The sequence below is a fragment of the Spermophilus citellus genome (assembly GCF_964194105.1).
Source record: "Spermophilus citellus genome assembly, chromosome: 6".
NCBI lineage: Eukaryota > Metazoa > Chordata > Mammalia > Rodentia > Sciuridae > Spermophilus > Spermophilus citellus.
This window is the reverse complement of record NC_138187.1, coordinates 34360378-34385686: the sequence shown is the minus strand read 5'-3', so window position 1 is coordinate 34385686 and position 25309 is coordinate 34360378. Positions and strand designations below refer to the sequence as shown.

Here is a 25309-nt window from a genome sequence, read left to right as displayed (position 1 = left end):
GCTGGAGGTCTAGGAGGGTCTGAATAAAGGCTGTCATATCCTCTGGATGTAACATCTTCAGAGGACATGGATGTATATGACCTACCAGGGAAGCTGACCTTGGTTTCAGCTGAGTTTTTATAGGAATTTAACTAAGCATTTGGCATGAGTTGGATGAGCAGAGCAATAAACTAGGCTCAAGTGCTGCTCTCTGGGTACTTACCATAGAGTGTGGGAGACAGGTTAGTGTCCAGGAAGTAAGACAAGGGCAGGTGGTATGGATAGAGATGGGGGAATCACAATGTGAACTATGTAGCGGGAGGGTGGCATCAGGCAGCATTCGGGTCTCCAGACTGTTTTTTTTTTCCTGATCCCCATGTGTGAGGTGCCCTTTAGAAGACCCTGACCAGCAAAGCCTTCTTGAGGAAAGGCCTGTCTTGGGTAATGCTGGGCAGGCAAGCACTAAACTCTGATTTTGGGGCCCACTGGGAGGCTTCCTTTCTGACCCCACCTAAGTTGGCCTTCCTATTCCCACTGTAAGACTGAGTTCCTGGCCACACCAGAAGTCCACTTGCACAGCTCACCGGAAATCCATGTTCCTGGGCTCACAGCAGGTCTGAAGGCAAGTACTTGATTTTACTTCCCAAGAGGCTATGCACCCGGGGTCACTCCCACTTAGGGACTATCTGAAACATGCCTGCTTCGTCTAACAGTTCAGAGGAGATATGCTGTGAGCACTGGCTCCCTACAGGCCTCCCACATTTCTCCCCAGGTTTCTCCTTAGATCAAGGGAATGTCTAGAATGCATTTTCTTGGTGTGGTGTTTTTCCTGATTGCATCTTGATTCAGTTTAGGTTACACACATCTATACATGTGGTAAAACGGTAAAATACCTACAGACTTCTTGCATAGATGACAATTTCCTAATGTACAGTCTTGTCATGCACATGCATTGGGGGATACTGCATGAATGGTACATTGAACCTGTGTGTTTTGTCATTACAAGTTTCCTTGAAACTGTATTTTGATATAATAAAGCAAAAAATTCGAAACAAGCATTTATCTTGACTAAAAATTCCAGAGCTTGGAGAGCACTGTTTAACTCTCATTTTATGGATCTTTGGGAAAGACTGCTCTTATCTATAGCAGCCTGGCAGATTTCTAGAGGGAAGGGCTGGGTTGGTCCTTCTGGAAAAAGTCACAGAAACATCTCATTATTTTGGTGATGATTAAATGGGCATGAGGCTTGATATCTTATTTAGAATAGCCATTTATTTACTTATTTTTTAACTGCCAGGGATGGAATCCAGGCTACATGCATGCTAGCAATTCATGTACTACTGAGTTATACCCCTAGTCTCCATGAAGAAAATTGAGCTCACAGTTCTGTAAGTCCAAGAGCACAGTGCTGGAATACTAGCATTCCCTCCAGCTCCCCAGACATCACAATGTGGTGCAGAAGTAGAAAGGGAGCAGGCCAAGTGCAAAAGGAGTCATATGCATGGTGTAGACTCCCTAAATAACAACCTGTTCTCATAACTCAGCATTTGAGATCTGCATTAATGCCTTCTGAGGTGAGTGTCCCCATGATCTAATTACCTTCCATTTGGCATCACACATAAAAGGTTCCACCACCTCAATACTGCCACACTGGGGAACAAGTTTAGGCACTTGGACCACTGGGAGGCACATATCTAGTTTCAGTAAGCTGTCTTCCTTTGTTCCATTTCCTGTGTTCTCCTTTTCTGTAGGCTCTCTCTTTACATTATTTTTTTATTTTCTTATTTAATATTTATTTTTTAGTTGTAGTTGGACACAATACCTTGATTTTTATGTATTTATTTTATGTGGTGCTGAGGATCCAACCCAGGGCCTCACCCATGCTAGGGGGCGCTCTACCACTGAGCCCCACCTCCAGCCCCTCTCTTCACATTCTTGATTGTTTCCTTTGCTGTCAGGAAGATTTTTAGTTTGAAATTTATGGTATTCTTCATGGAAATTTACATCATGTTTTTAATAAGGCATTCAATACCAATTATTTGCAACAAATTGGTAAACTGACATGTGTTTATGAAATATTGCTTTTAGTTCAGTTGGGATACCTCTAGCTATAAGTTACTCAATCTAAAGGTAGGAAGGACCTGTACAGGGGGGCCGGTTGTGAGAAGTGAATGGGCATCAGGATTCTCATAGCATCACCTCCTCGGTGGAGGAGTGGACAAGCAGCAGCACACTACACAGCCATCCTGATCTCTCCCAGAGCAGCAAGGAAGCACTTCCACAGAAACTTCCAGCACATGCTCCTGATTTTCAGTGGCCCACACTGGGTCCCATATCCACTCCTGAACCAGTCACCCATATGTGAGGACTGTGTGAGCTCGGCTCATGCCAACTTTTCTGACATCCTTGGTGTTGAGGGCTGGGGTGGACTAAACAAAGCAGGGCTCTGTTTGGAGGAGGTTGTGGGACAGGCAACCCACAACACCTGCATGACCTGCAGAGGACTCCTGGACTCTGACCAGGAGTGTGATGGTGCTGGCATCATGTCAGGACCTGCACTCTATCATCCCTTGTATTATTAACCTTCCAGTTTTCCACCCACAATTGATAAGCATCTTCCTTCATCCTGACTCAAGACAAAAAAAATCCTCAAATCCTTTGGATGGTGACTTGTTATACAGCCCTTCTGCCTGGTCAATTTAAAAAATTTCCTACGTATATTTTTAATCACAGAATGCTCAGCTCACGGTGAACCACAGCAATCAGAGAAGATTCCAACATTTCCAGAGATATTTCCAAAGAAATGATTGCAGAAATCTCTAGTGTATAGGGAAAATTATCATAAGGAATAGCTGGAGGGGCTGGGGGTGTAGTTCATTGGTAGACTGTTGTTAACATGTGTAAGGCCCTGGGTTCGATCCCCAGATCCAAAAAGGAAAAAAAAAAAAAGGGAGTGCTTAGAATCAGCATAACTCTAACTCATTGAGAAAAGAAAAAATAAACTTGTTTACACTTTTACAGAAGTAGACAATTCTCCAAAAGTGATATAAAAAAAGTGATATGGCCAATAAGCACACAAAAGGATGGTCAATGCCATTAGTTACCAAAGAAATGCAAATCAAAACCACAGGATGCCACTTCCTGCTCACTAGGATGCATATAATCAGAAAGTCTGAGAATAATGTGTTGGCGAAGATGAGAAATTAGAACCCTTCTACCTTGCTGTTGGGAAAGTAAAAGGAACATCTGCTCAGAAGTCTGGCAGTTCCTAAAAAGGTTAAACGTTGAGTTACCACATGACCCAGCAACTCCACTCCCAGGTGCATACCTGAGAGAAATGAAAACATATGTCTGTACAAAACCTTGTGTGCAAATATTCATAGCAGCAGCATTACTGGTATCAAGTGAATAAATGTAGTCTATCCCTTCAGTGTAACCTTATTCAGCCATAGAAGAAATGAAGTACTGAACATATAACATGAATGAACCATAAAAACATTTTGCTAAGAATCCAGACCAAAAGTCCACTTATATGAGGTTCAGAGTAGGGAACTCTGTGGAGACAGAATGCAGATGAGTGGATTAGGGCTGGGTGAACTGGGAGAAATGAGTGACTATTAATAGTTACAGACAGGATTTTTTTTTTTTTAGAGAGAGAGAATTTTTTCAAATATTTATTTTTCAGTTTTCGGCGGACACAACATCTTTGTTTGTATGTGGTGCTGAGGATTGAACCCGGGCCGCACGCATGCCAGGCAAGCGCGCTACGGCTTGAGCCACATCCCCAGCCCCAGACAGGATTTCTTTTGGAAGTGATGAAAATGTTCTTCAGTTGATTGTGGTGATAGTTACACAACTCTGACATGTACTAAAACCCACCAAATTATACACTTCAAATGGGTGAGTCTCGTGGTATGTAAATTATATCTTAATAAGGCTATTAAAATAAAAAGGAATAGGTGTCCATTTAAAAAGCCTACTCATTACCTTTCATGCTGACACACACAATGCCCAACACAGTACCTATAACAACTGTCAGGAGGATCATGAGGACAATCAAGTAACAGAGAAGGATTTTATCAGCACATCTAGTCTCCCTTTGGGAATAACATATAAAGTCAGAATGCCAATCCACCTGTCCAGAAACAGGGAGGGTAGGAAGTAACTCCAAGGAGCTGCTTTGTAAAACAGGATACAAAGAAGTAAAGGGAGTTGGGCTGGGGTTGTGGCTCAGCAGTAGAGTGCTCATCTAGCATGTGTGAGGACCTGGGTTCCATCCTCAGCACCACATAAAAATAAATAAATAAAATCAAGGTATTGTGTCCAACTATACCTAAAAAATAAATATTAAAAAAAGAAGTAAAGGAAGTTAATATTTTTCAAAACAAAGTAAGGCTTACTGTGGAATAGAATTTTCTTCAATAAAAGATACACTAAGTCAACCAAAGAGTATGGTGCTCTCTGTCTTTTTCACTTTCCATGCTTATAGCATTGCTCTTATTCTATGATTGCTATATTCTGTTTAAATGCACTTAAATCTATAAGCAAGCAGATTAATGTCAACTGCTGGAAAACTGACATCATATGCAACAAGTAAACCAACAAACTATGTTTGCTAAATTACTAGCAAGATAATTTGTACATCTGTGGATTAACAAGATCAACACACATTGAATCTGACCCAAGAGGGTTGGAACAGAACAGAGACGCAAATATGTTCATGGTGAGCACTGCAAAAAAATCAAAAGGACAAGACTTGTGGTCTTATTTTCTCTGACAAGTGGATGCTGATCCATAATGGAGGGCGGGGGCGGTAGGGAAGAATGGAGGAACTTTGGATTGGGCAGAGGGGAGTGAAGGGAGAGGAGAGGGTGTGAGAGTGGGAAGGATGGTGGAATGAGACCCACCTTATTACCTTATGTTCAGTTATAATTACATGACAGTGTGACTCTGCACCATGTACAGCCAGAGGTATAAAGTTGTGCTCAAAAAAAAAAAAATTTTTTTTTTCAAAGGCATTGGCAGGAGATCCATGAAGCTGAAAGCTGAGCTCCAGCCACCTCTGCCAGGCAGGTCTCCAGGTTCTGCTTGAACCTGGTCTGTGTCTAGAACTCAAATCACTTCATGTCCCCACTGAAGTCCCATTTCCACCGTGAAGGGGGCACCTTCATTAAACTGTAATGCAAAGTGTAAAAAACAAAACAACAAAAAAAAAACACCTATAAAGAGGAAAAAAATAAAGTAAAAGATGTAAACGCAGTCACCAAGTCACTTGGTCGGCAAGCCTCGCAGGTGCAGAGGGCGGCGGGCGGCGGGCGGCGGGCGGCGGGCGGCGGGCGGCGGGCGGCGGGCGGCGGGCGGCGGGCGGCGGGCGGCGGGCGGCGGGCGGCGGGCGGCGGGCGGCGGGCGGCGGGCGGCGGGCGGCGGGCGGCGGGCGGCGGGCGGCGGGCGGCGGGCGGCGGGCGGCGGGCGGCGGGCGGGTCAGTGCGCGTGCGCGCGCCTCGGTCCTGAGCGAGCATGCGCAGTGCCCCACCTTGTGCGCCTGTGCGAAGTACCGGCGGATTTGCTTGTGGAGTCCAGGGAGGTGTGAGGCGCTGGCGTCGTCTGAGGGTTGCTGCTCTTTGGCCGTCGCTTGCCGGCTATGACTTGGTTTTCCCTGCGTTCTTCAAGCTGTTCCTGCGAGCGCTGTCCTGGACGGCGACGAGGAGCAGGGAGGCGAGCCGTCACCTGAGTCGCCAGCCTCCCGGGTACTGACGCGGTCACGGCGGTGGCCTTTTAGTCCCTTGCCTGGTCCTCACCGTGGCGGAGCAGGTAGGTGCGGTTGCTGTCCCCGCTTTACGGACGTCAGACCGAGGCCGGGAGAGGGGGGGGGGGGGCGTGTCGCGGTCACATCCGCGGCCCAGAGGTCAGCGCTGCAGGGCAGGAGCACGGGCTGCCGCGCGGAGGACTGGTGGAGCGGGGCGTCTTTACAGACCTAAAATGGCGGCCTCGAACTTTCTCGAGCTGTTATGAGGAGACGCCTCAGAAAGCACTGAAAGTGCTAATTTCAAATCAAAAGAGAGCTTTATTTACTTGGCCAGGGACTGTCACCCATGGTGGAGACTTAAGCTCTGTGGGAGGACAGCAGCTTTCTGGTTCATCCAAAGGGAATATAAGCACAAAATCCACAACTCAGTGACTTGCTTATCATCATGTAAGCTAGCCAGTCATAGAAATTAAAACATTAGTAAGTGGGACCTGTGGGCTCCAGGCAGGACTGGAATTTTCCAGTCAGCAAGCCAGCTGATAAACGGAAGCAAAAAAAGCATTAGCTTTGCAGTTCAGTTGACCACAGTCCTGGGTTCAAGCAGGTGCTGGACAGTCGCTTCCAATTTGGGTGGGGGTTGCGGGGGCTGAGAATCTACTTCAAAGTCATATAGACCCACAAGTGTACTCAGACCCAGGATGTAGCTCACCATGACTACCACTGCATCCTGATTAGGGTACAATTTGTGGGGTACAAAGTACAGAAAAACAATTTTTATAAGAAAACAGCTTTTGTAACAGTTGTTTATAGAAGGCAGCAAAATGGAGTCTTAGGCCTGTCTATGACAGTTCTTGCTTCATAATTGTCTTATCTCACTTATCAAACTCTTATATCTATAAGCTATATTTTTGAACTAATATGTAATCTAATTTACGCTCCTATTGATTGTATTTATCAGTTCACACCACAACAGAGCCAGGTGCACTTGCATGGTTCCCACTTTTCGGGAGAGCAGAGCTCCTGCCCTGCAAGACAGAAGTAGGAAATAATGCCCTTCCTTGCCCTTCTTGAGCTGGGGGTGGCAGAATTTCTCAAGAAGCAGAATGGCTCCGCATATGTGTGTTGTTCCCGAGTGTGGAACCAGTGGGGAGCGCCACAGGTGCATGAAGTCCACTTGCAAAGGGTGTGGGCAAAGAATAATATGGTTCTGAAAAAGTAGATTCTGAAGGGGAAAGGGATTTCAAAACAAGAAATGTGATCTGCTTTCCAGGAACTTTGTAGTTTTTAGGGCCAGGTTTTTCAGAGATCATTTCCCTATTATTTTGTGTAGACATGGCGACCTGATAGCACAAAACTGATGAAAAACACAAGCACTCAACTACTGTGCTAAATTCCAGTCCCCCAGTTCCGCTTCTTATCTGGGCTTGAATCTTTAATAGGGCAGTCTTGCCTTTTGCTAAAATATCTATAGAGATGGGTCAGACTTCTTATTACTTTGTGTTGTTCACTGCTGTCTTTAATTATTCTGCAGTGAGTTATAACATCATAGTTATAAAACCACAGGACTTCTCCTTTTGAGTTTTATCAGTGCTCACCATGAACATGTTTGCATCTGTGTTCAGTGCCTTCCCTCTTGGTTCAGATTCAATGTGTGTTGATCTTGTTAATCCACAGATGTATAAATTTTCTGTTTAATAATTTAGCAAACATGTAGTTTATTGGTTTACCAGTTGCATATTTCTGAGTCATATCAAGCAGTTTTCCAGCAGCTGACATTATATTTTCGTCCTTGTGGCTAGAAATGGATTTAAATAGACTATAATAGACATAAAATAAGAACAATGATATAAACTTAGAAAGTGAAAAAGAAAGAAAGCCATACTCTTTCATTGACTTAGTGTATGTTTTTTTTTTTTTTCAAGGAAACAGTTTATTAAAGATAATGTTCATCTGGTTTGTAGTGCATGCCTGTGATGCCAACCAACTACTTGGCTGAGGTTAGAGGATATCTAGTGCAGAGAACCATCTTCCCATGCAGATATCAGCAATGGCTAAGCCTCCAGCAGTTCCCCACATTCCCGGTTCCTTTTGGGGGCCCAGTGGTAACAGGGATCTAAGGCACATGAGAATCCAGAGAATATCTAAAGTCTGTAAAAACCCTGAATCCCCTTTGTAAGTGAAGGATTTGGATTGGAAATTTCCCAAATTGGAACATTAATGTCAAAACCATTGGCCACTAGAAATTAGGCATATGGAAAATAGGCTAGAGTTAGGTGTCACAGCTGGGTACCTAGTAATAATGTCTCTAGGGAAAACCAGATTCCCTTTTCACCCCAGCCTGTCCTCTTTGGATAGTGAGGCAGAGGCAGGATTTTCTCTGTACCCCAGTACAGACCCTCTCATTCAATATGCTAGTTTTATTTTGATCTGAAGAATTAGCTTAGGCCACGCTGGGCATGGTGGCTCAATCCTGTAATCTCCAGCGACTCAGGAGAGACGAAGGGAGGACTGCAACAATTCTAGGCCAGCCTGGACAACTTAGACCATCTCTAAAGGGCTGGGGATGTAGCTCAGTGGTTAACACCCCTGGGTGTTAGCTTACTTTGGGAGTCTTATTTTTGTAGGGTGGGCAGAAGTGCAGAAGCCGCAAACCTCCAAAAGTGGGGGCTATTGCAGGTCAAAGGCACACAGGCTCCCAGGGTGCCTCCTCAAATAGCAGACTTAGTATGTCTTTATATTAATGAAAATTATATTCCATAGTCAGGGTTACCTTGTTTTGGAAAATATTACCTCCTTTTACTTCTTTGTATCATGTGTTACAAAGCAGCTCTTTCGATTCCATTTCTGACCCTCCCTATTTCTGGACAGGTGGATTGGCATTTTGACTTCACATGTCATGCAGCAAAGGAGATTTGATGTGCTTGTGGAATCCTGCTCAACAGTTACTTGATCTTCCTCAGGGTCCTCCTGGCAGTTGTTATAGCTATTGTGTTAACCATCATGTGTGTCACCGTGAAAGGTAAAGGATAGCCTTTTCTATTTGACACCTATTTCATTTTATTTTAATAGTTTATTGAGATGTAATTTGCATACCCTGTGATCCACCCATTTAAAGTGTACAACTCAGGGTTTTTAGTACATGTCAGAGTTGTGTAACTATCACCACAATCAACTTCCAAACATTTCATCACTTCCAAAAGAAATCCTGTCAGTACCAATTAGCATCCCCCCCCACACACACCCCCCCCCCCCCCCCGCCAGTTCACCAAGCCCTAGGCACCCACTCATCTGCATTCTGTCTCCATAGATTTGCCTATTCTGGACATCAGAGAAGTGGAATTATCCACTATGTTATCTTTTAGTCTGGCTTCTTAGCATAATGTTTTCATGGTTCACCCATGTTATTCGCAATGCTTAGACCTTTATTCCTTCTTATGGCTGATTAAATTTACATTGAAGGGACCCCATTTTACTCATCAGTTGGTGAATATTTGAGTATTTCTCTTTTTAAATATTACCAGTAATGCTGCTATGAATATTTGCACACAAGTTTTTGTACAGACGTGTGTTTTCATTTCTCTCAGGTATATATCTGGGAGTGGAGTTGCTGGGTCATGTGGTAACTCTACATTTAACCTTTTTTTAAAAAATATTTTTTAGTTGTCAATGGACCTTTATTTATTTTTATACGGTGCTGAGAATCTAATCCAGTGTCTGACACATGCCAGGCAAGTGCTCTACCACTGAACCACAACCCCAGCCGCTCTACATTTAACCTTTTGAGGAACTGTCAGACTTCTGAGCAGCTGCACCTTTTACTCTCCCATCAACAGTGTAGAGGGTTCTAATTTCTCATCCTAACCAACACATTATTTAACCAACACATTATTTGACTTCCTGATTATAGACATCCTAGTGATCAGGAAATGGTATCGAGTAGTTTTGATTTGCATTTTTTGATGACTAATTGACTAAACGGTGTTGACCTTTCATGTGCTCATTGGCCATCAGTTTTGGAGAACTGTCTAATTCTGTAAAAGGATAAACAAGTTTATTTATCTCTTTATTAATGAGTTAGAGTTATACTGATTCTGTGCCACCCCCTTTATTTTGTTTTGGTGCTGGGGATTGAATCCAGGGTCTTGCACATGGTAACCAAAATCTATCAGTGAACTATACCACTAGCCCTTCTGTCTAATCTTTTTGATAATTCTTCCAACATATTACAGATTTATGCAATCATTTCTTAGAAAATATCTCTGGAAATATTGGAATCTTCCCCTCTTTGATCGCAGTAGTTCACAGTGAGCTAAGCATTCTGTGGCTAATAAAAAAGGGCATAGGAAATTTTAAAAATTGAGTCTCTTCTCTTAGCTGGTCCCAATTTGTGTCCTTTTTTACATGACAAATCAGTAATTATAGGATTTGTGCTCTCCTAACCTCAGTGAGATGTTATAGAAAATTATACAATAGGATCATGGGAATCCCCGAATTTGCAGCCATTGGTGAGAAGTTCGAGTGGCCTGGGAAATCCGGAGCTTATGGCTGATGTCTAAAAAGAAGATGGTGTAGGGGCGGCCTTTGGCCTCAACTGGTAGCACATGACCTCCATGTGGTTGATCAGCATCAGATTTGCTTTACACAGTGCTGTCTTTAATGACTTCTTCCTTCTTGGTACTTTTACCTCTGAAGTTACTCCACTCACTCAACCACCATCCCTCTTTTAACACATTCAACCAATCTTAAGCTCATTCCATGTTGGTCCCTTCCAGTCCCTTCACATCATCTCCACTTGCCTCTCTAACCCCACATCACATCACATTGATGATTCTGTTGCCATCTCTCTTTAGCTTTGTTTTTCTTCTGGCTGATACTTTGCTTTACCTGCTTCTTTCCAGCTGTTCCAATATTCTCTGATGCTCTCATCTCTCAAGGTGCTTGTCTACAGTCATTCATTGCCCAAACACTTAGCTCTTTCCTCTCTGTGCCTTCTATTTACCAGCTCGAGCTCTTCCTATCATCTCATTCTTCTCCCAACCTGCTATAGTACCTTCATTTCCCTTCACAAGTTTCTATTTCAAGAAGACTCTTTGGATTTTCTTCTCACATGTAAAACTAGAAACACAGGTTGTGGAGAAGACTCCCATTTTGACTCAAGTAGCAAAGACTACTATTCCCCCTGTGTCTCTTACCTTGGACATTACCAGGAAGCCATCTCCTCTTAATATGCTCTCCTCGATTTTGGATTTAAGATTATTGTACAGCTTCCTTTAAATTTTCTTTCGCTCTTCCTGTGTTGTCTCTCTCAGTGACTTCCTGTGTTTCCTCTTCCAGTCTCTAGTTTTAAGTTCTACAACCTTCTCTGTTATTTCGCTACCTAAAAAAATAACTGAGGTGTTTTTCTCCCACAGGTAAGAAATTTGGTCAATTAACAACAACCCTGTATTGTTTGACAACAAAAAAATAATCCAGAATGACAAGATCATGTGCATCATTACAGTAAGAAGATTTTCAATTTTATTCAGTTTCCTCACAAATGCACTGTGCTGTACTCTTCACAAGCACATAACACATGTGTTCTCTAACAATAAACACTACAGAAAAACATTTAAAGAAAAGTTAAATAACAGCAGCTTGATATTCACCATAATGATGATAGAACATCAAATTAAAATGTTATATTTATTAGATTATGGGTTAATACCACTGAGGTATAAAAGTAATAAGATAAAATAGATAAAAAGAATAAAAACCTCAGAGAAATATATATATGAACACAAACATGTTATAACACTCATTAAAAAACTAATAAGGAAAAACAATTTTCCAAACAATATCTATCTTGGAACTATTTAAAATAAACAGTGTTCAAAATAAATAACATTTATCATATGTACTAAAACTGTGACAATCATATAAATCAATCATCTCCATGCTTGGTATCCTTAAGGGATATGTGACCCAAGATGAATTAAAAGGAGAGGTAAAAAGAGAATTTACAGGGGGAGAGAGAGAGATTCATGGCTAAAGGATATTAACTTTAGACCAAGATCAACCGTTCATCAAAGCTGACATGTGGGCCCAATTGCTGTGGGTTAAGGATTTTTACACATCCTGAGTGATAAACTGTTCTCTCTCAGGTCTGGCTGAGCAGCCTCAGAGCACCCAGCACACCTCTAGGGGGTCATCTGTGTGGTTGGGGTTTGAGACCATGAAGCTGACTTGGAGATTCAGGTTGTTTCACCATCTGCAGAGGGTGGCTGTGGGTGGAGGTGGACAGGACAGGATCAAGAAGTTAGGTCCTCGAGCATCCTGAATAGATAATCACTGACTCTGTCATCAAGCCAGGGATACAGAATTTTGTCCCTCCCCTCAGGCCTCCATGGTACCAGGACTTCTAGGCAATGAGGGTGCGATCTCGGCGCCACACCCAGAGCTCCGGATTATAAGCTTGAATCTGGAAAGGAAAAGAGCCCCCACAAAAGCTGATGACTTTACAGGATATTGAGGGTTTTGAAGATATGGTTAATTTATTTTTCCACTTCTTAAGATTACTTCACCTTGATTTGGACTTTCTAGTCACCGTGATTCAACAGTCTGCAAATATCTAAAACTACAATGATGAGAGGCTTGATTCTAATAACTACGTTCTGTCACTACAAAGGAGGTGACATAGCAAGGTGTAATTATTAGATTTATTTAGCCTGCTGACAAATGAAGTAGCTGTATATGGATATCACAACATTATTTCAGTTATTACTAACACGGATGACACTTAGCAGGATCATGTTATATAAAATGTGGGACATATTTTCAGATTTCTTTTCAATAAAAATCGAATATATTTTCCTGTATCAGATAACTAAATTAAGCATTTATAAAGATGCTTTGACAGATAGAATCCTTTTGGTGTCTCTTCCCATCAAATTTGAAAAGTTGATTTTATCAAGAGACAAGCTTTATCATTGTCCCTGATTTGAGTAGAATACTGGTTTAACATTAGGAATATTTCTGCTTGGATCCATCAAGAATACTTAGTAACATGGATAAATGCAAAACTGAGGACTGCACAGGAAGTCCTTCCCTCCCTCCTGAGCTTTCTCCTCCCCAGAGCCCACCTGCAGCCATCCACCTTCCTGTCTCTCCAGTCAGCCCATCCCTCTCCCCCCACAAGCACACACAGCACCACTCACCTCCTCACACTCCTCCTTGGAAACCCGAGTGTTCCAGCCCATGGAGCAGATGAACTGATAGCGCAGTTTGTGGAACAGGGGACGCTGGGCGTAGCTCTTCCCATAGAGGAAACGAAAGATCTCTTGTTTAGGAGCCTGGTTGTCCTCTTCCATGTCATTAGCCAGGTAGCTGGGGAAAGAAACCAGGTTGCTCTTTAGAGGCACAACCAAGAAGGACCTGCCCTTGGAGTCAGCTTCCCAAATGGACTCCCAGAGGACCATCTTCAGACAGGACTGCACCAGCCCTATTAAGTGTTATGGAGGACCACACCTTGGTCCAGAGGACTCTGCCAGACACACACCTTCTGAAGGACTCCAGCCTTTTTCTAGAAAGCATTGAGCAACACAGTTGTGGGAGAGGCCTAAGGGGTGGTTGGACCCATCTTGGAAGAATTTTCAGGGGGTGTGTAGAAAGAGCCACAAATGTGAGAAGACTCCTGTATGAAGAACCAGAGGGGACCACCCTATACTGGACCTGTGTCAGGCTGGGAATTGGGCATCTGTCTTGGAAATCCAGAGGCAGAAAACAGAGCAATGTTGGTATAGATACAGGAAGGAAGAGCAGTCAGATGTGGCTGCACCTCCAGTCTCTGCCAGGGATAGGAGGTGCCCATGCTTTCCTCCACTCCTCTCAGGTGGGCTTTGTGTTTCCTTGGTTCCCTTGAATCTTTAACAACTGGCCTTTAGGGAGCATGTGTGTTTGCTTTGACTAGGGAAGTGTGGAAAAGAAAAACAAACTATACTACAGTGCTGTGATCTCGTGTACACGGAGCAAACAGGACAAAGAGGCTAAAAGTAAAAGAAAGGTTAGTGCCCCTCTGCTCCCCTCCTACCCTCCCAGGTAGTGAGTCCTGATTGATGAAGGAGACCAAATACTCACAGGGCCAGAAAGAAGTGGATTCTCTGGTACTGCCAGGAGAAGAGGCCAGCTCGGCTAAAATAAGCTATGACCATAGACAGGAGGTACTGATGGAGAGAGAGGAAGAACACAGAGAGAGGTCACATCCTGGAAGAGGAGGAAAGAGGGGACAGAGGAATGGGAGTCTGGGGTGAAGAGTGCCCCTAAGAGAAGGTCGCCAAGTAAGGAGACCTGCTGGTTTGGGGAAGGACCTGTGACAGTCTGAGCAGTCGGGGGAAGAGGAGGCTTAGTGTGTACTGTAGGATCAGCTCTGAGGGGACCTTTTGAGGAAAGGCATGTAGGTGAGCTGGGTGAGGAGGGTCTTGGGTAAGCTGGAGAATGGGGCGTCCCAAGAAGTGTAAAGAGGAGAGGAGCCCCAGCGATAAGGATATAGCTCACTCTGTAGAGTGCTTGCTAGCCTCGAATGCACAAGGCCCTGGGTTCAATCCCTAGCATCACAGATAAAAGGCTGTTGAGCACTGGGGTTGTGGCTCAGTGGTAGAGAGCTTGCTAGCACCTGTGAGGCATTGGATTTGATCCTCAGCACCACATAAAGATAAAAAATAAAGGTATTCTGTCCATCTATAACTAAAAAAAAAACATATTTAAAAAAATAAAAGAGGAGAGGTGCCCAAAATCTCAGATAACAATAGCAGAGAGGGGAGGATAGGAATGCAACACCCCAAGCAGAAGCAAGGTCCACCTGTCCTCACTGCATGGAACTGCTAGGCCCTGAAGGGAGATGTTGACAAGTCACAAAGGGTCAGGAGTTGGCACATCTTGTTGGTTCTACATGGAGACAGAAGGACCATGGGCTAGAAAGCCCTCCCCTCTCCAGGCTGTGCTGGAGCAGGATCACTGCCCAGTGGAGAACAACCTCACCTTGTCAGACACTCTCAGATTCTTGTCCCAGTCCAGGAATCTTTTGACAACAGGATCCTCTGTGAACAGAACACTGGTGTTAGTTGGGAACCAGAAGGGGCTTCATGGGTGATAGAGAACAGAGAGAAGAATAGGACCTCCATTGGAGAAGGTGTGGGATTGGAGTGCAATAGAGCCCAAAAGAGCCAAATATCCCAGTTGGATAGGAAAAGGACAGGAACATTCCTGGGAAAGCTGCTTTGCCCTGAAACCCCCCAGGGAAACAACTGAGTGAGGGTTGGGGTAAGAGATAGATGTCTGTATGACTAAGAACTTGGATTAAACCGCGAGGGCCCATCATCCCCCAAGAATGCACCACCTCAGAATTAGAGTTACTATGTTATTTTCTCATTTGATGGTCACCCCTCAGGGAGGAGGAAATCTAGTAGAGCCACAGTGTCTGCAATCAGTGAGGATAATTGGACTCAAGCTCTGTGATCCCAAGCAGGGTCATTTTTCAGGTGTAATGTAATCATCCATCATCTAAGAGTTTCACAGGGTACATGGGTCCTCAGTCCTCCAGGAATGGGGATCTCAGGGATAGCAGGGCTCTTTGGAAAAGTGCAGAGGCTATAAGTTCCTTCTTTGTGTAAAGAGCAGGATTGAAGGGCGCTACCTGGGTGTCTCCCTACCTAGAAGCCTGTTGAAAACCTCATGGTGCTCTGGTTGCACCAAGTCCATGCGCCGTTTTTTGACTTTCATTTTGAGGCCACACAGTGCCTCCACATCCCAGGGGTGATTTAGCTCACTTTCCACATCCTCCAGCTCATCCTCAGATTCAGTGGAGGACTCTCTCTTTCTCTTTATGCCAGTGGTCTCAGGCAGGAGACCAGATTCTACCCAGGGTGCAGAATCAAAAATCCCCGGGGGATCATCCTCCGAGTCTCCCTCAGATTCTGAGGTCCACTCTCTCTTCCTCGAGGACCGACATGGGAGGCAGGGTTTTACCCACAGAGCTGAGTAAAGGAAGCAGAGTCAAGCTCCTGAATTTGGAACTCATCCTTTCATCCTCTGATCCCAGTTCACCTCCCACACCCCAGACTTCAACTGTTGCCTTCTGAGCTATTGTTCCATCTCTCCCCTTGGCTGGTAGCCGTCTTCCCCTGATTCTCTGTATCATTGTCCCATCTCCCTGTTCCTCAAAACTCTTCCTCATTATGGACACTTTCTCTCATGGGTGGAGTGACCCTTTTTACATTCCCTCTACCCACTTCCTGAACTTAGATCTCATCTTCTAGCCCAATTCCTTTCTCTGTAGATTTTCCATCCATGTGGACTTCCTTGTCCCATGGCCTATTCTGAACTTCAAAAGTGGGCTTCCCACCTTTCCTGACTGCTCTACCCCTTCGTCCTTACCAGTCATCATGTCAAATCAGTTCTCACTCTAGCTCCCTCACCTGATGGACCTGCCACTTCATCATCTACCACCACCCCCAGGTGGGATTGTGAGGTGCTCGGCTGCGAAGGCGATTGCCCAGACTGGGAAGGCGATTGCCCAGACTGGGAAGGCGATTGCCCAGACGGGGAGATTTGTTGATCTGCCATAAGTTCTCCAATACTCTGTCTTCCTTCTACAAAACCTAGATTCTTATTAAGGTAAATCTTTCTTCCAGAATTTGGTTGAATAGGAGTCTGTTTGCTCTTCTCCAAACAGGAGAAATCAGGTGAAGAACAGTGCTGAGAACAAACTGTTGCCCACTGCACTGCCAGTGGTCCACAGAGTCTGTCCCTTCCAATCAGGAAGGTTGGAAGCCTCTGATGTCATCACTCATTCCAACCTGGCAACCAGTTTGAAGGAAAACACCTGCAACTGTCAGACTGGTATGTGCACCTGTCCTAGAGTTCTAGAGGAGATGGTCTCTGCTGTGACTGATCCAAACTCTGTCCACTTTGCCAAACTAACCTATGGGTCTCTGACTCCCTCTTTCACTTCTGTCTAGACCCGGGTTCTTCTCTCCATTGTCAACACAACACATGTTAGATACCCAACCTCTGGGCATTTCCATTTCAGAGTTCAGTGCAGTGGGAGATTAAGGAGTATGGCAAGGAAGAAGGGGGAGGGCAGAAATGACATGACCTCCCAAGAAGGAGCTCAGTATGTACAAAAGAACCCAAGCACAATGAAGTATCACTTGAAAACCCTAAAAGGAAACACTCAGTTTAGCAAATCTAATCTGCTAAGTGCCACTGGCCTTCACTGTTTTCAGAAATCTGTTAAGGGGACACACACTCTGCACTTAGGCATGTTTGACACAAGGATTCCTTTTGAGGTCATAAAATCATAGGAAATTGTAAACATGCTCATGGTTTTCCTAGAGTGTCTACACTATCTGGGAGTCTATGGATCACCTCAGGTTAGCCTCTCAGTTCCAAACAATCTCTCTCCAGTTACATAGCATATTTGGGAGCACAGACATTGCTCTTGACCTGCATATTTCATTGTCACCTATGCACCCTATGGAAAGTCTCACATGTAGAAAAAAGAAACAAATGGGAGATTTTCTGATTGAAGACAGAGAATAATATTTGCTGAGAAGATGGGAAGTGCATGGGATGTGACCCAGCACCCAGTGGAACTGGGGAGCTGCTTCCAAACGTCCTAACTTAGCCTTTTGCTTTACAGCTGGGCATTCAATCCATGTTTTATCTTTCTGTCCACAAAATGTGTTTAAATGTGTAGAAAACTCCCCATGTTAACCATTGTGCTGTGTAGAGGGTGAATTGTCTCAATTACATGCATGTCTCACTTAAAAATGGAGATGTATTCCTAAAAATGTGTTATGGGGTGATTCATCATTGTATAAACATCCTAGAGTGCTCTTACACCAACTGAGATGGCTACAATCTCACTGTGCTGTCATACTGTGGGACAAATTCATGTATGTGGTGCATTGTTCCATCGTTGGCCATAACGTCATCATGTGGGGCATGAGCTAGCTGTATTATCCATCGGGAGAGCTTTTCCATCACCATAAACAGCCATTCTTCACCCATGAAGCATTAATTCCCACTTCTCCTTCCGCAACTTGAGCATCATTATACTTTCTGTCTCTATGAAATTGAGAACCCTCGGTACCTCATCTGTGTTGAGGACTGTGAACTCATACAGTATGTGTCCCACTGTGTCTGGGTCATTTCACTTTGTGTACTGTCCTCAAGATTCTACATTGCTGGAGAAGGGGTCAGAATTTCCCTCTTTCTTAAGGCTGAATAGCAGAAGAGAAGATAACATCTTTTGTCCATCTGTTTATCCCTCAGTGGGCATTGGGTTGATTCCACATTTAAGCTGCAAGACTTTCTTTTCCCACTGTTGGACCTTATCAACAAGACCATGTTTGTTATTCATGGTGTGCTTGAAGTTTTATTTTGCATTTTAATGTCTTACATGATTCTGATGACCCCATTCCAAGCAGGAGTAAATGCAGGTTGATTTGTGTTATCAGCTGAGAGTGAGTGTCCACCTAGTTTTGCAGCCCTGGATGTTCAGAGTTGAATGAGGACCCAGCAGCCTTCCAAGTGACCATGAGTTCCTTGGCAGCTCTCTCTCAGGTCCTGGCTGTCAGGAAGCAGGTCATGTTGCTGTGGAAAACCAATTGCATAGATGCTCCGCTTATTTGAAATCTATTCATGATGTCTTTAAGCATCAGAGCTGCTTGGGTTCTCTCATAGCAAATCAGAAGTTCACACTCTTCCTTGTAGTGGACAGCCTTCAGGTATACCCACATGCCACATGATCATGTTTTGGTCAGTGATGGTCCACATATATGATGTTGATCTCACACAATAGTATCGCCTGTTGATGTAGGATCCAACTTAGCCTCTGTAAATATACTCTGTGACTTCCCCCAAAGACAGATTTCCTATGGGCACATTTTTCACTCCTTATCCTGAGCATTAAATGATGCATGACTGTATGAGAAGATTATGTTCAAATTAAAAGTCCCAATAATTTTGGCCCAAATTCAACTCATAGTTTGTCATTTCCTATCTCTGCTGGCCACCTGGTCTAGACATGCTGCATGCAGTTAGGCAGATTTCATCCTCTTTTTTTTTTTTTTTACATTTTTTATTCTAATTAGTTACACATGACAGTAGAATACATTTTGGCACATTTTACATAAATGGAGTGTAAGTTCTCATTCTTCTGGTTGTACATGAGGTAGAGTTACACTGGTTGTGTAATTATATCTGCATATAGTGTAATAATGTCCCATTCATTCTACAGTCAAACCTACCCTCATGACCCTTCCCCTTCCTTTACTCCTCTCTGTCTAGTCCAAATACCTCTATTCTCCACACCCCCCCTTATTGTTAATTAGCATCTGCATATCAGAGAAAACATTTGACCTTTGGTTCTTTGGGATTGGCTTATTTCACTTAGCATAATATTCTTCAGCTCCATCCATTTACCAGCAAATGCCATAATTTCATTCTTTTTAAGGCTGAGTGATATTCCATGTATATATACCACGGTTTCTTTATCCATTCATCTGTTGAAGAGCAACTACGTTGGCTCCATAGTTTAGCTATGGTGAGTTGAGCTGCTATAAACATTACTGTGTCTGTGTCACTGTAGTATGCTGATTTTCCTTTGGCTATAAACCTAGGAGTGGGATGACTGGGTCAAATGGTGGTTCCATTCCAAGTTTTCTGAGGTATCTCCTTACTGCTTTCCAGAGTGGTTCCACCAATTTTCAGTCCCACCAGCAATGTATGAGTGTACCTGTTTCCCTATATCCTTGCCAACCTTTATTGTTGCTTGTGTTCTTGATAGCAGGCACAGTCCATCTTAATATATGTGATTACCTTGTTTTAAAATGGAGTAATACGTGCAGATTTTGTTTGAAATGTACCTTCACCTCTACAACTTTTCTCCTTCTATGGATACAGTCTGATGCAGCAGAGATAACAGAGTGAATGTTTGTGCTTTGCAAATACCACTTTTAGCATAAGGTGACATGTAGGATCACTACAGTACAGTTTGTTGGCCAGTCCTCACAGATTCTAATTAAATGGGTGTCGTATTTCTTAGTACTGAAACACTCAGGGTCACTCCTGAGTGAACTGGTCTGCAGGAAATAACTACACAAACAACAGAGATACCTTTTTCTTTGGTCCTGTGACAGCTTTTCTGACCTTAGGGGTCTGTGGAGGGGTGAGCCATTAAAATGAGACAGGGGGTCAGGTTTCAGGGCGTTGAGTCTAGCTTGTGGTGTCTGCTGTCAGCAGATTGACTGATATCTAGGAAGGCCACACCCAGAGACAGAGCAAGAGAAGGGACACACAAAGGGCATTTTCGTGGACCATTCTATTCCAAACAGGGCAAAGGTGTAGTATAACAAAGGAATAGCTGAGTGTAGCTCCTGAAGATATTCCTTCTACTTCTTGGCCCAAGTCACCAAGTGATTGGTCAGAGCCTCTTGGTTCAGGATGGAAGGCATGGGTCATTCAGAGTGGCTCCCCACAAATGGGAATGACAGTGTTTTCACTAGAGTACTTTAACATTTCAAAATATCTGGAGAAGGTAGCAGGGATCCTAAAGAATTAGAAATCGGGCAGTGGGAAACAATGCCCTTCTGGCCATTCTCGATCCAGAGGTGGCAGAATTTCTCAAGAAGTGGAAAGGCTCCACATCTATGTGTTGTTCCAGAGTGTGGGACCAGTGGGGAGCAGCATTGGTGCATGAAGTCCACTCACAAAGGCTGTGGGCAAGGCACGGTTCTGAAAAAGTAGATTCTGAAGGGGAAAGAAATTTGAAAACAAGGACTATTATGAGCTGCCTTCCAAGAACTTCCTAGTGTTCAGAGTCAGGTTTTTCAGAGATTGGTTCCTAGGGTTTTTTTGTTTGTTTGTTTGTTTGTTTGTTTGTTTGTTTGTTTGTTTTTTTTTGCAGACTTGATACCACAAAACTGATGAAAATTACACTAGTACTCTGCCACTGAGCTAAATTCCCCTTCCCCTAGTTCCACTTCTTTTTTTAATATTTATTTATTTATTTAATTAATTTTATTTTTTTGTGTGGTGCTGAGGATCGAACCCTCCAGGGCCTTGCACATGCTAGGTGAGCACTCTACCACTGAGCCACAACCCAAGCCCTTAGTTCCACTTCTTAAAGATTCTGGACCTGAATCTTTTTTTAAATTTATTTATTTATTTATTTATTTAAGTTGTTGATAGACCTTTATTTTATTAATTTATGTGGAGTGCTGAGAATCGAACCCAGTGCCTCACACATGCCAGACAAGTGTGCTACTGATGAGCCCCAGCCCCAGCCCCTGGACCTAAATCTTTAATAGGACAGTCTTGCCAAGTGATGTAGTATGTTCTGCTAAAATAGGGATGTAGGGATGGACCAGAGTCATTATTGTCAGGTTGGTGGCAGTGAAGCAGCCTGCCCGTGGGAAAAAACATCAATCAGGTGCCGACAGAAACGCCTGTCAGCAGAATCCCCTGGCCAATCCTGGGATTCAACCAGCTTCCTGCGACCAACTCCAGAGGGACAAGGGACTCTAAAAACACCTTTTCCTGTCCCAAGCCCTTCCCTTCCTGCCTAAGCCCCATAAAATCCCAGTCCAGTGGAGCTCCCATGCGGTTTCTCCTCAGACCCTTCTCCTGTCCACTCTGTGGGTCTGATGAATTGCCGCCCAGGAGTGAATCTCAAAAAAAGCCTCGTTCGGCAGCCTTTTTAAATCTGCCTCCTTTGGTCGCTGCCCACCTTGTCTTATCTTACAATTATGACTTTGTGTTTTTTGTTGCTGACTTTCCTTGTTCGGCAGTGAGTTACAAAGTCATAGGCTACAGGACTTCTCCTTTTGAGTTTTATCAGTGCTCACCATGAACATGTTTGCATCTCTGTTCAATTGCCTTCCCTCTTTATTCAGATTTAATGTGTATTATCTTGTTAATCCACAGATGTACAAATTCTCTTGTTAGTAATTTAGCAAACGTGGAGTTTTTGGTTTACTGGTTGCATATTTCTGAGTCATAGTGGTTTGCATTATACTTGCTTGTTCATGGCTTTAAATGCATTTAAATGGAATATAGCAAGCGTAGACTAAGAACAATGATAGAAGCATAGCAAGTGAAAAAAAAAAAGAAAGCCATAATATTTAGTTGACATAGTAGATATTTTATTGATGAAAATTATATTCCACTGTCAGCCTTACTTGTTTTGGAAAATACTGCCTCCCTTTATTTCTTTGTATCATGTTTAACAAAGCCATGCCTTGGATTCTATTTCTGACCCTCCCTGTTTCTGGACAGGTGAATTGGCATTCTGACTTCATATGTCATGCAGCAAGGGAGATTTGATGTACTTTTGGAATTCTGCTCAGCAGTTATTTGATCTTCCTCAGGGTCCTCCTGGCAGTTGTTATAAGTGCTATGTGGGCCATTGTGTGTGTCAGTGTGAAAGGTTAAAGAGTAGCTTTTTCTATTGGACACCTGTTCCTTTTTATTTAATAGCTTATTGAGATATAATTTGCATACCCTGTGATGCACCTATTTAAAGTGTACAACTCAGGGGTTTTTAGTACACATCAGAGTTGGGCAACTATCACCACAATCAACTACAGAATATTTCATCACCTCCAAAAGAAATCCTGTCAGTACCCATTAGCAGTCATTCACCATTTTCCCCCAGTTCACCCAGCCCTAGGCATTCTCTCATCTCCATTCTGTCTCCATAGATTTGCCTATTCTGGACATAATAGAAGTGGAATTATCCACTATGTGACCTTTTGTGAGGCTTCTTAGTGTAAAATCTTCAGGGTTCATCCATGTTATTTTACATGCTCAGACCTTCATTCTTTCTTATGGCTGAATAAGGTTACATTGAAGGAATTGACTCATTTTACTCATCATTTGGTGAATATTTGATTATTTCCCTTTTTGAACTATTACTAATAATGCTGCTATGAATATTTGCACACAAGTTTTTGTACAGACATGTGTTTTCATTTCTCCCAGGTATGTACCTGGGTCTGCCACACGACCAGCGCTGGCTTCATTAAAGAAGGTTCAATTCATGAGTAAATGCTAGGGAGTTTTAAATTAAAGAGACAAGACTCTAATTACCTGTAAAACCAGCTCTAGGACGGCTTCTCCTAGCTCCCGCCTCCAGCCACCTTTTAAGGAACTGCCAAATTTCTAAGGAACTGCACCTTTTACTTTCCCAAAAGATCATAAATATCAAACTAAAAATTTTCCCGACAGCAAAGGAAACAACCAAGAATGTGAAGAGAGAGCCTACAGAATGGGAGAAAAGCTTTGCCACCTTCACCTCCAATACAGCATTAATCTTCCTATATATGAAGAACTGAAAAACTTAACACCAATAAAATAACCCAATCAATAAATAAGCAGAGGATCTTCTGCGACCATAGAAGTGTCTGTGGTCAGTCAACAGATGAAAAAAGTCAACATCTCTAGTAATTAGAGAAAAACAAATTAAAACTACATCAAGATTTCATTGTACTCCAGTCAGAATGGCAATTATTAAGAGTTCAAGTAACAATAAATGTTGGTGAGGATGTGGAGAAAAAGGTACACGCATACGTTGTTGGTGGGACTGCAAATTGGTGCAACCACTCTGGAAAGCATAATGGAGATTCCTCAGAACACTTGGAATGGAACCACCATTTGATAACCACCAGTTATCCCATGTACCTAAAGTACTTAAAATAACATATTGTAGTGATGCAACCACGCAGTGTTTATAGCAGCTCAATTGACAATAGCTAAGCTGTGGAACCAATCCAGATGCCCACCAACAGATGAATGGAGAAAGAAAATGTGGTATATATACAAAATGAAATATTAACTCCTCACCTTCTACACCACAAGAATGGGAAGTTAGAGTCCATGTATATATAATATGTCAAAATGCATTCTACTGTCATGTATATCTAAAACAAGAACAACAAATACTGTGGAAAAGGTAAGAAGCAAACAAAAAATCCAGGTAGGAAAAAGTATTTGTAACATCTTAAATAAGGAAGCAGTGTCCTTAGCATATAATGTCTTCTACAGTGACTACGAAGAGAACCCACAGGCAGTAGAAAGAGAGACAGACAACACGAGCAGTAGAGAAAACAAATGACTTTCAAATGTATAAAATGTTTAGCTTCAATTATGAAATAAAATCTGTTAGTACATTGCACTGGTGAGGCTGGGTAGAAATAGGCAGCTCTTTTTTTTTTTTTTCCCCAGTGCCAGGGGTGGAACTTGGGCCCTTGCATGCCAGGCAAGTTCTCTGCCATGAGCCAGGTCCCCAGCCCTCAGGCAGCTCATTTTGTTGGTGAGAAAGTAAATTAATTTAATCCCTTGGGATCGTATACACCCATTTTTTCCTATATATTTGACGTGTACAAAGGAGCTCTTGTAGGGATCTTCATCATGGTGCTGTTCCTAGAAATAAAACATAGAAAACACTATGTGTGTCCAAAGGTCATTGATTAGGTGAACCTGCTTCATCCATTTCATGGTCTGCTGTGCACCTTTACGTGAGACAGTGATTCCTGGATATGGATTTGTGGCAGGCCCCTCCCCTGTGCCTCTGATAGTGCCCAGCCTGGGGCACACTAGCCCAGAAGCTCTGCCTGACCTCTGCCTTTAGGCTGCTGGCACTGAAACAGGTTGCACAGTGGTGGGGGAAAAAGAAAGAAAAAATAAGTTGTGAACAGTAAAGGGTGATTTCGTGTGGGCTAAGGTACAGGACATCATATGTCATTTGCTGGTCTTCTAAACAGAATAAAATATGTATTGTTACGTACTCTGCATAGAAGGAGACACAGCTACTTGTTATTTCTAGAAAAAGTAACTGAGGACTAGGGTTCAGGGAAAGGAGGAGGTTCTAAAACTTAATTTATTATTATCATTATCATCATCATTGTTGTGTGGTACTTTGGATGGAACCCAGATGTTTTGCATGCTAGGCAAGTGTCCTACCACTCAGTCCTAAAATTGAGTTTTTAATCAACTTGACCCATTTGCAGTTTTTAACTGTTACTTGTGTTACCTTCACTGAATCAGTGAGGTTTTTTCCCTATAAATTTTACTTTCAAGTCTGCTTTTTTAAAATAATTAACACATTGGTAATTCTTGGTACGTGTATAATTTCCATTGTGCCTTTGTTTTATTAGTCACCTCTCAATAATTAATTCATCATTTGAGCATAAAGACAATGTATTTAGCTTTGGGTTGATATTTCTCTACAAAAGAAATATCACAAGTTGTAGAGGGAGCATTTGGAACAAATATAATTCTATCATCTGTGTTCAAAAGGTTGATCCTCTTTTTCTATAAATATATATGAGCAAGTATTTGTTGGGAATACTCTTGATATTATCGTAGTCATTTCTTTTTCTATTATTTTGTGTGTTTCTGTGTGTGCATGTGTGCGTGGCTCTCAGGATTGAACCCAGAGACATTCTACCATGGAGTCATATCCCCAAGCCTTTTTATTTTTATTTTGAGATAGGGTCTAAGATGCTGAGGCTGACCTTGAACCTGGAATCCTCCTGCCTCAGCCTC

The 25309-nt window shown here is 43.0% G+C and overlaps 1 protein-coding gene and 1 long non-coding RNA gene across 4 annotated transcripts; one reads left to right on the top strand and one right to left on the bottom strand.

The window, feature by feature from the left end:
- Positions 1 to 5433: 5433 nt before the first annotated feature.
- Positions 5434 to 23514, top strand: LOC308650970. 3 transcript variants are annotated; one of them, XR_014022449.1, is made up of 4 exons: positions 5434 to 5790; positions 8594 to 8744; positions 16431 to 16597; positions 22745 to 23514. It is a non-coding gene; the product is annotated as an uncharacterized lncRNA (long non-coding RNA). The 3 variants fall into 3 exon arrangements; XR_014022450.1 differs by lacking the exon at positions 16431 to 16597 and adding an exon at positions 11137 to 11224 and having other exon boundaries at positions 22745 to 23513; XR_014022451.1 differs by lacking the exon at positions 16431 to 16597 and having other exon boundaries at positions 22745 to 23510.
- On the bottom strand, positions 11817 to 16139 carry LOC308652249 (speedy protein E4-like; the record flags this gene model as incomplete). The annotated part of the gene is made up of 6 exons (XM_081300025.1): positions 11817 to 12182; positions 12919 to 13087; positions 13838 to 13923; positions 14738 to 14796; positions 15409 to 15612; positions 16133 to 16139. 6 exons carry the CDS (start codon positions 16137 to 16139, stop codon positions 12123 to 12125), a joined length of 585 nt encoding a protein of 194 aa, XP_081156151.1. The 3' UTR covers positions 11817 to 12122.
- Positions 23515 to 25309: the final 1795 nt, after the last annotated feature.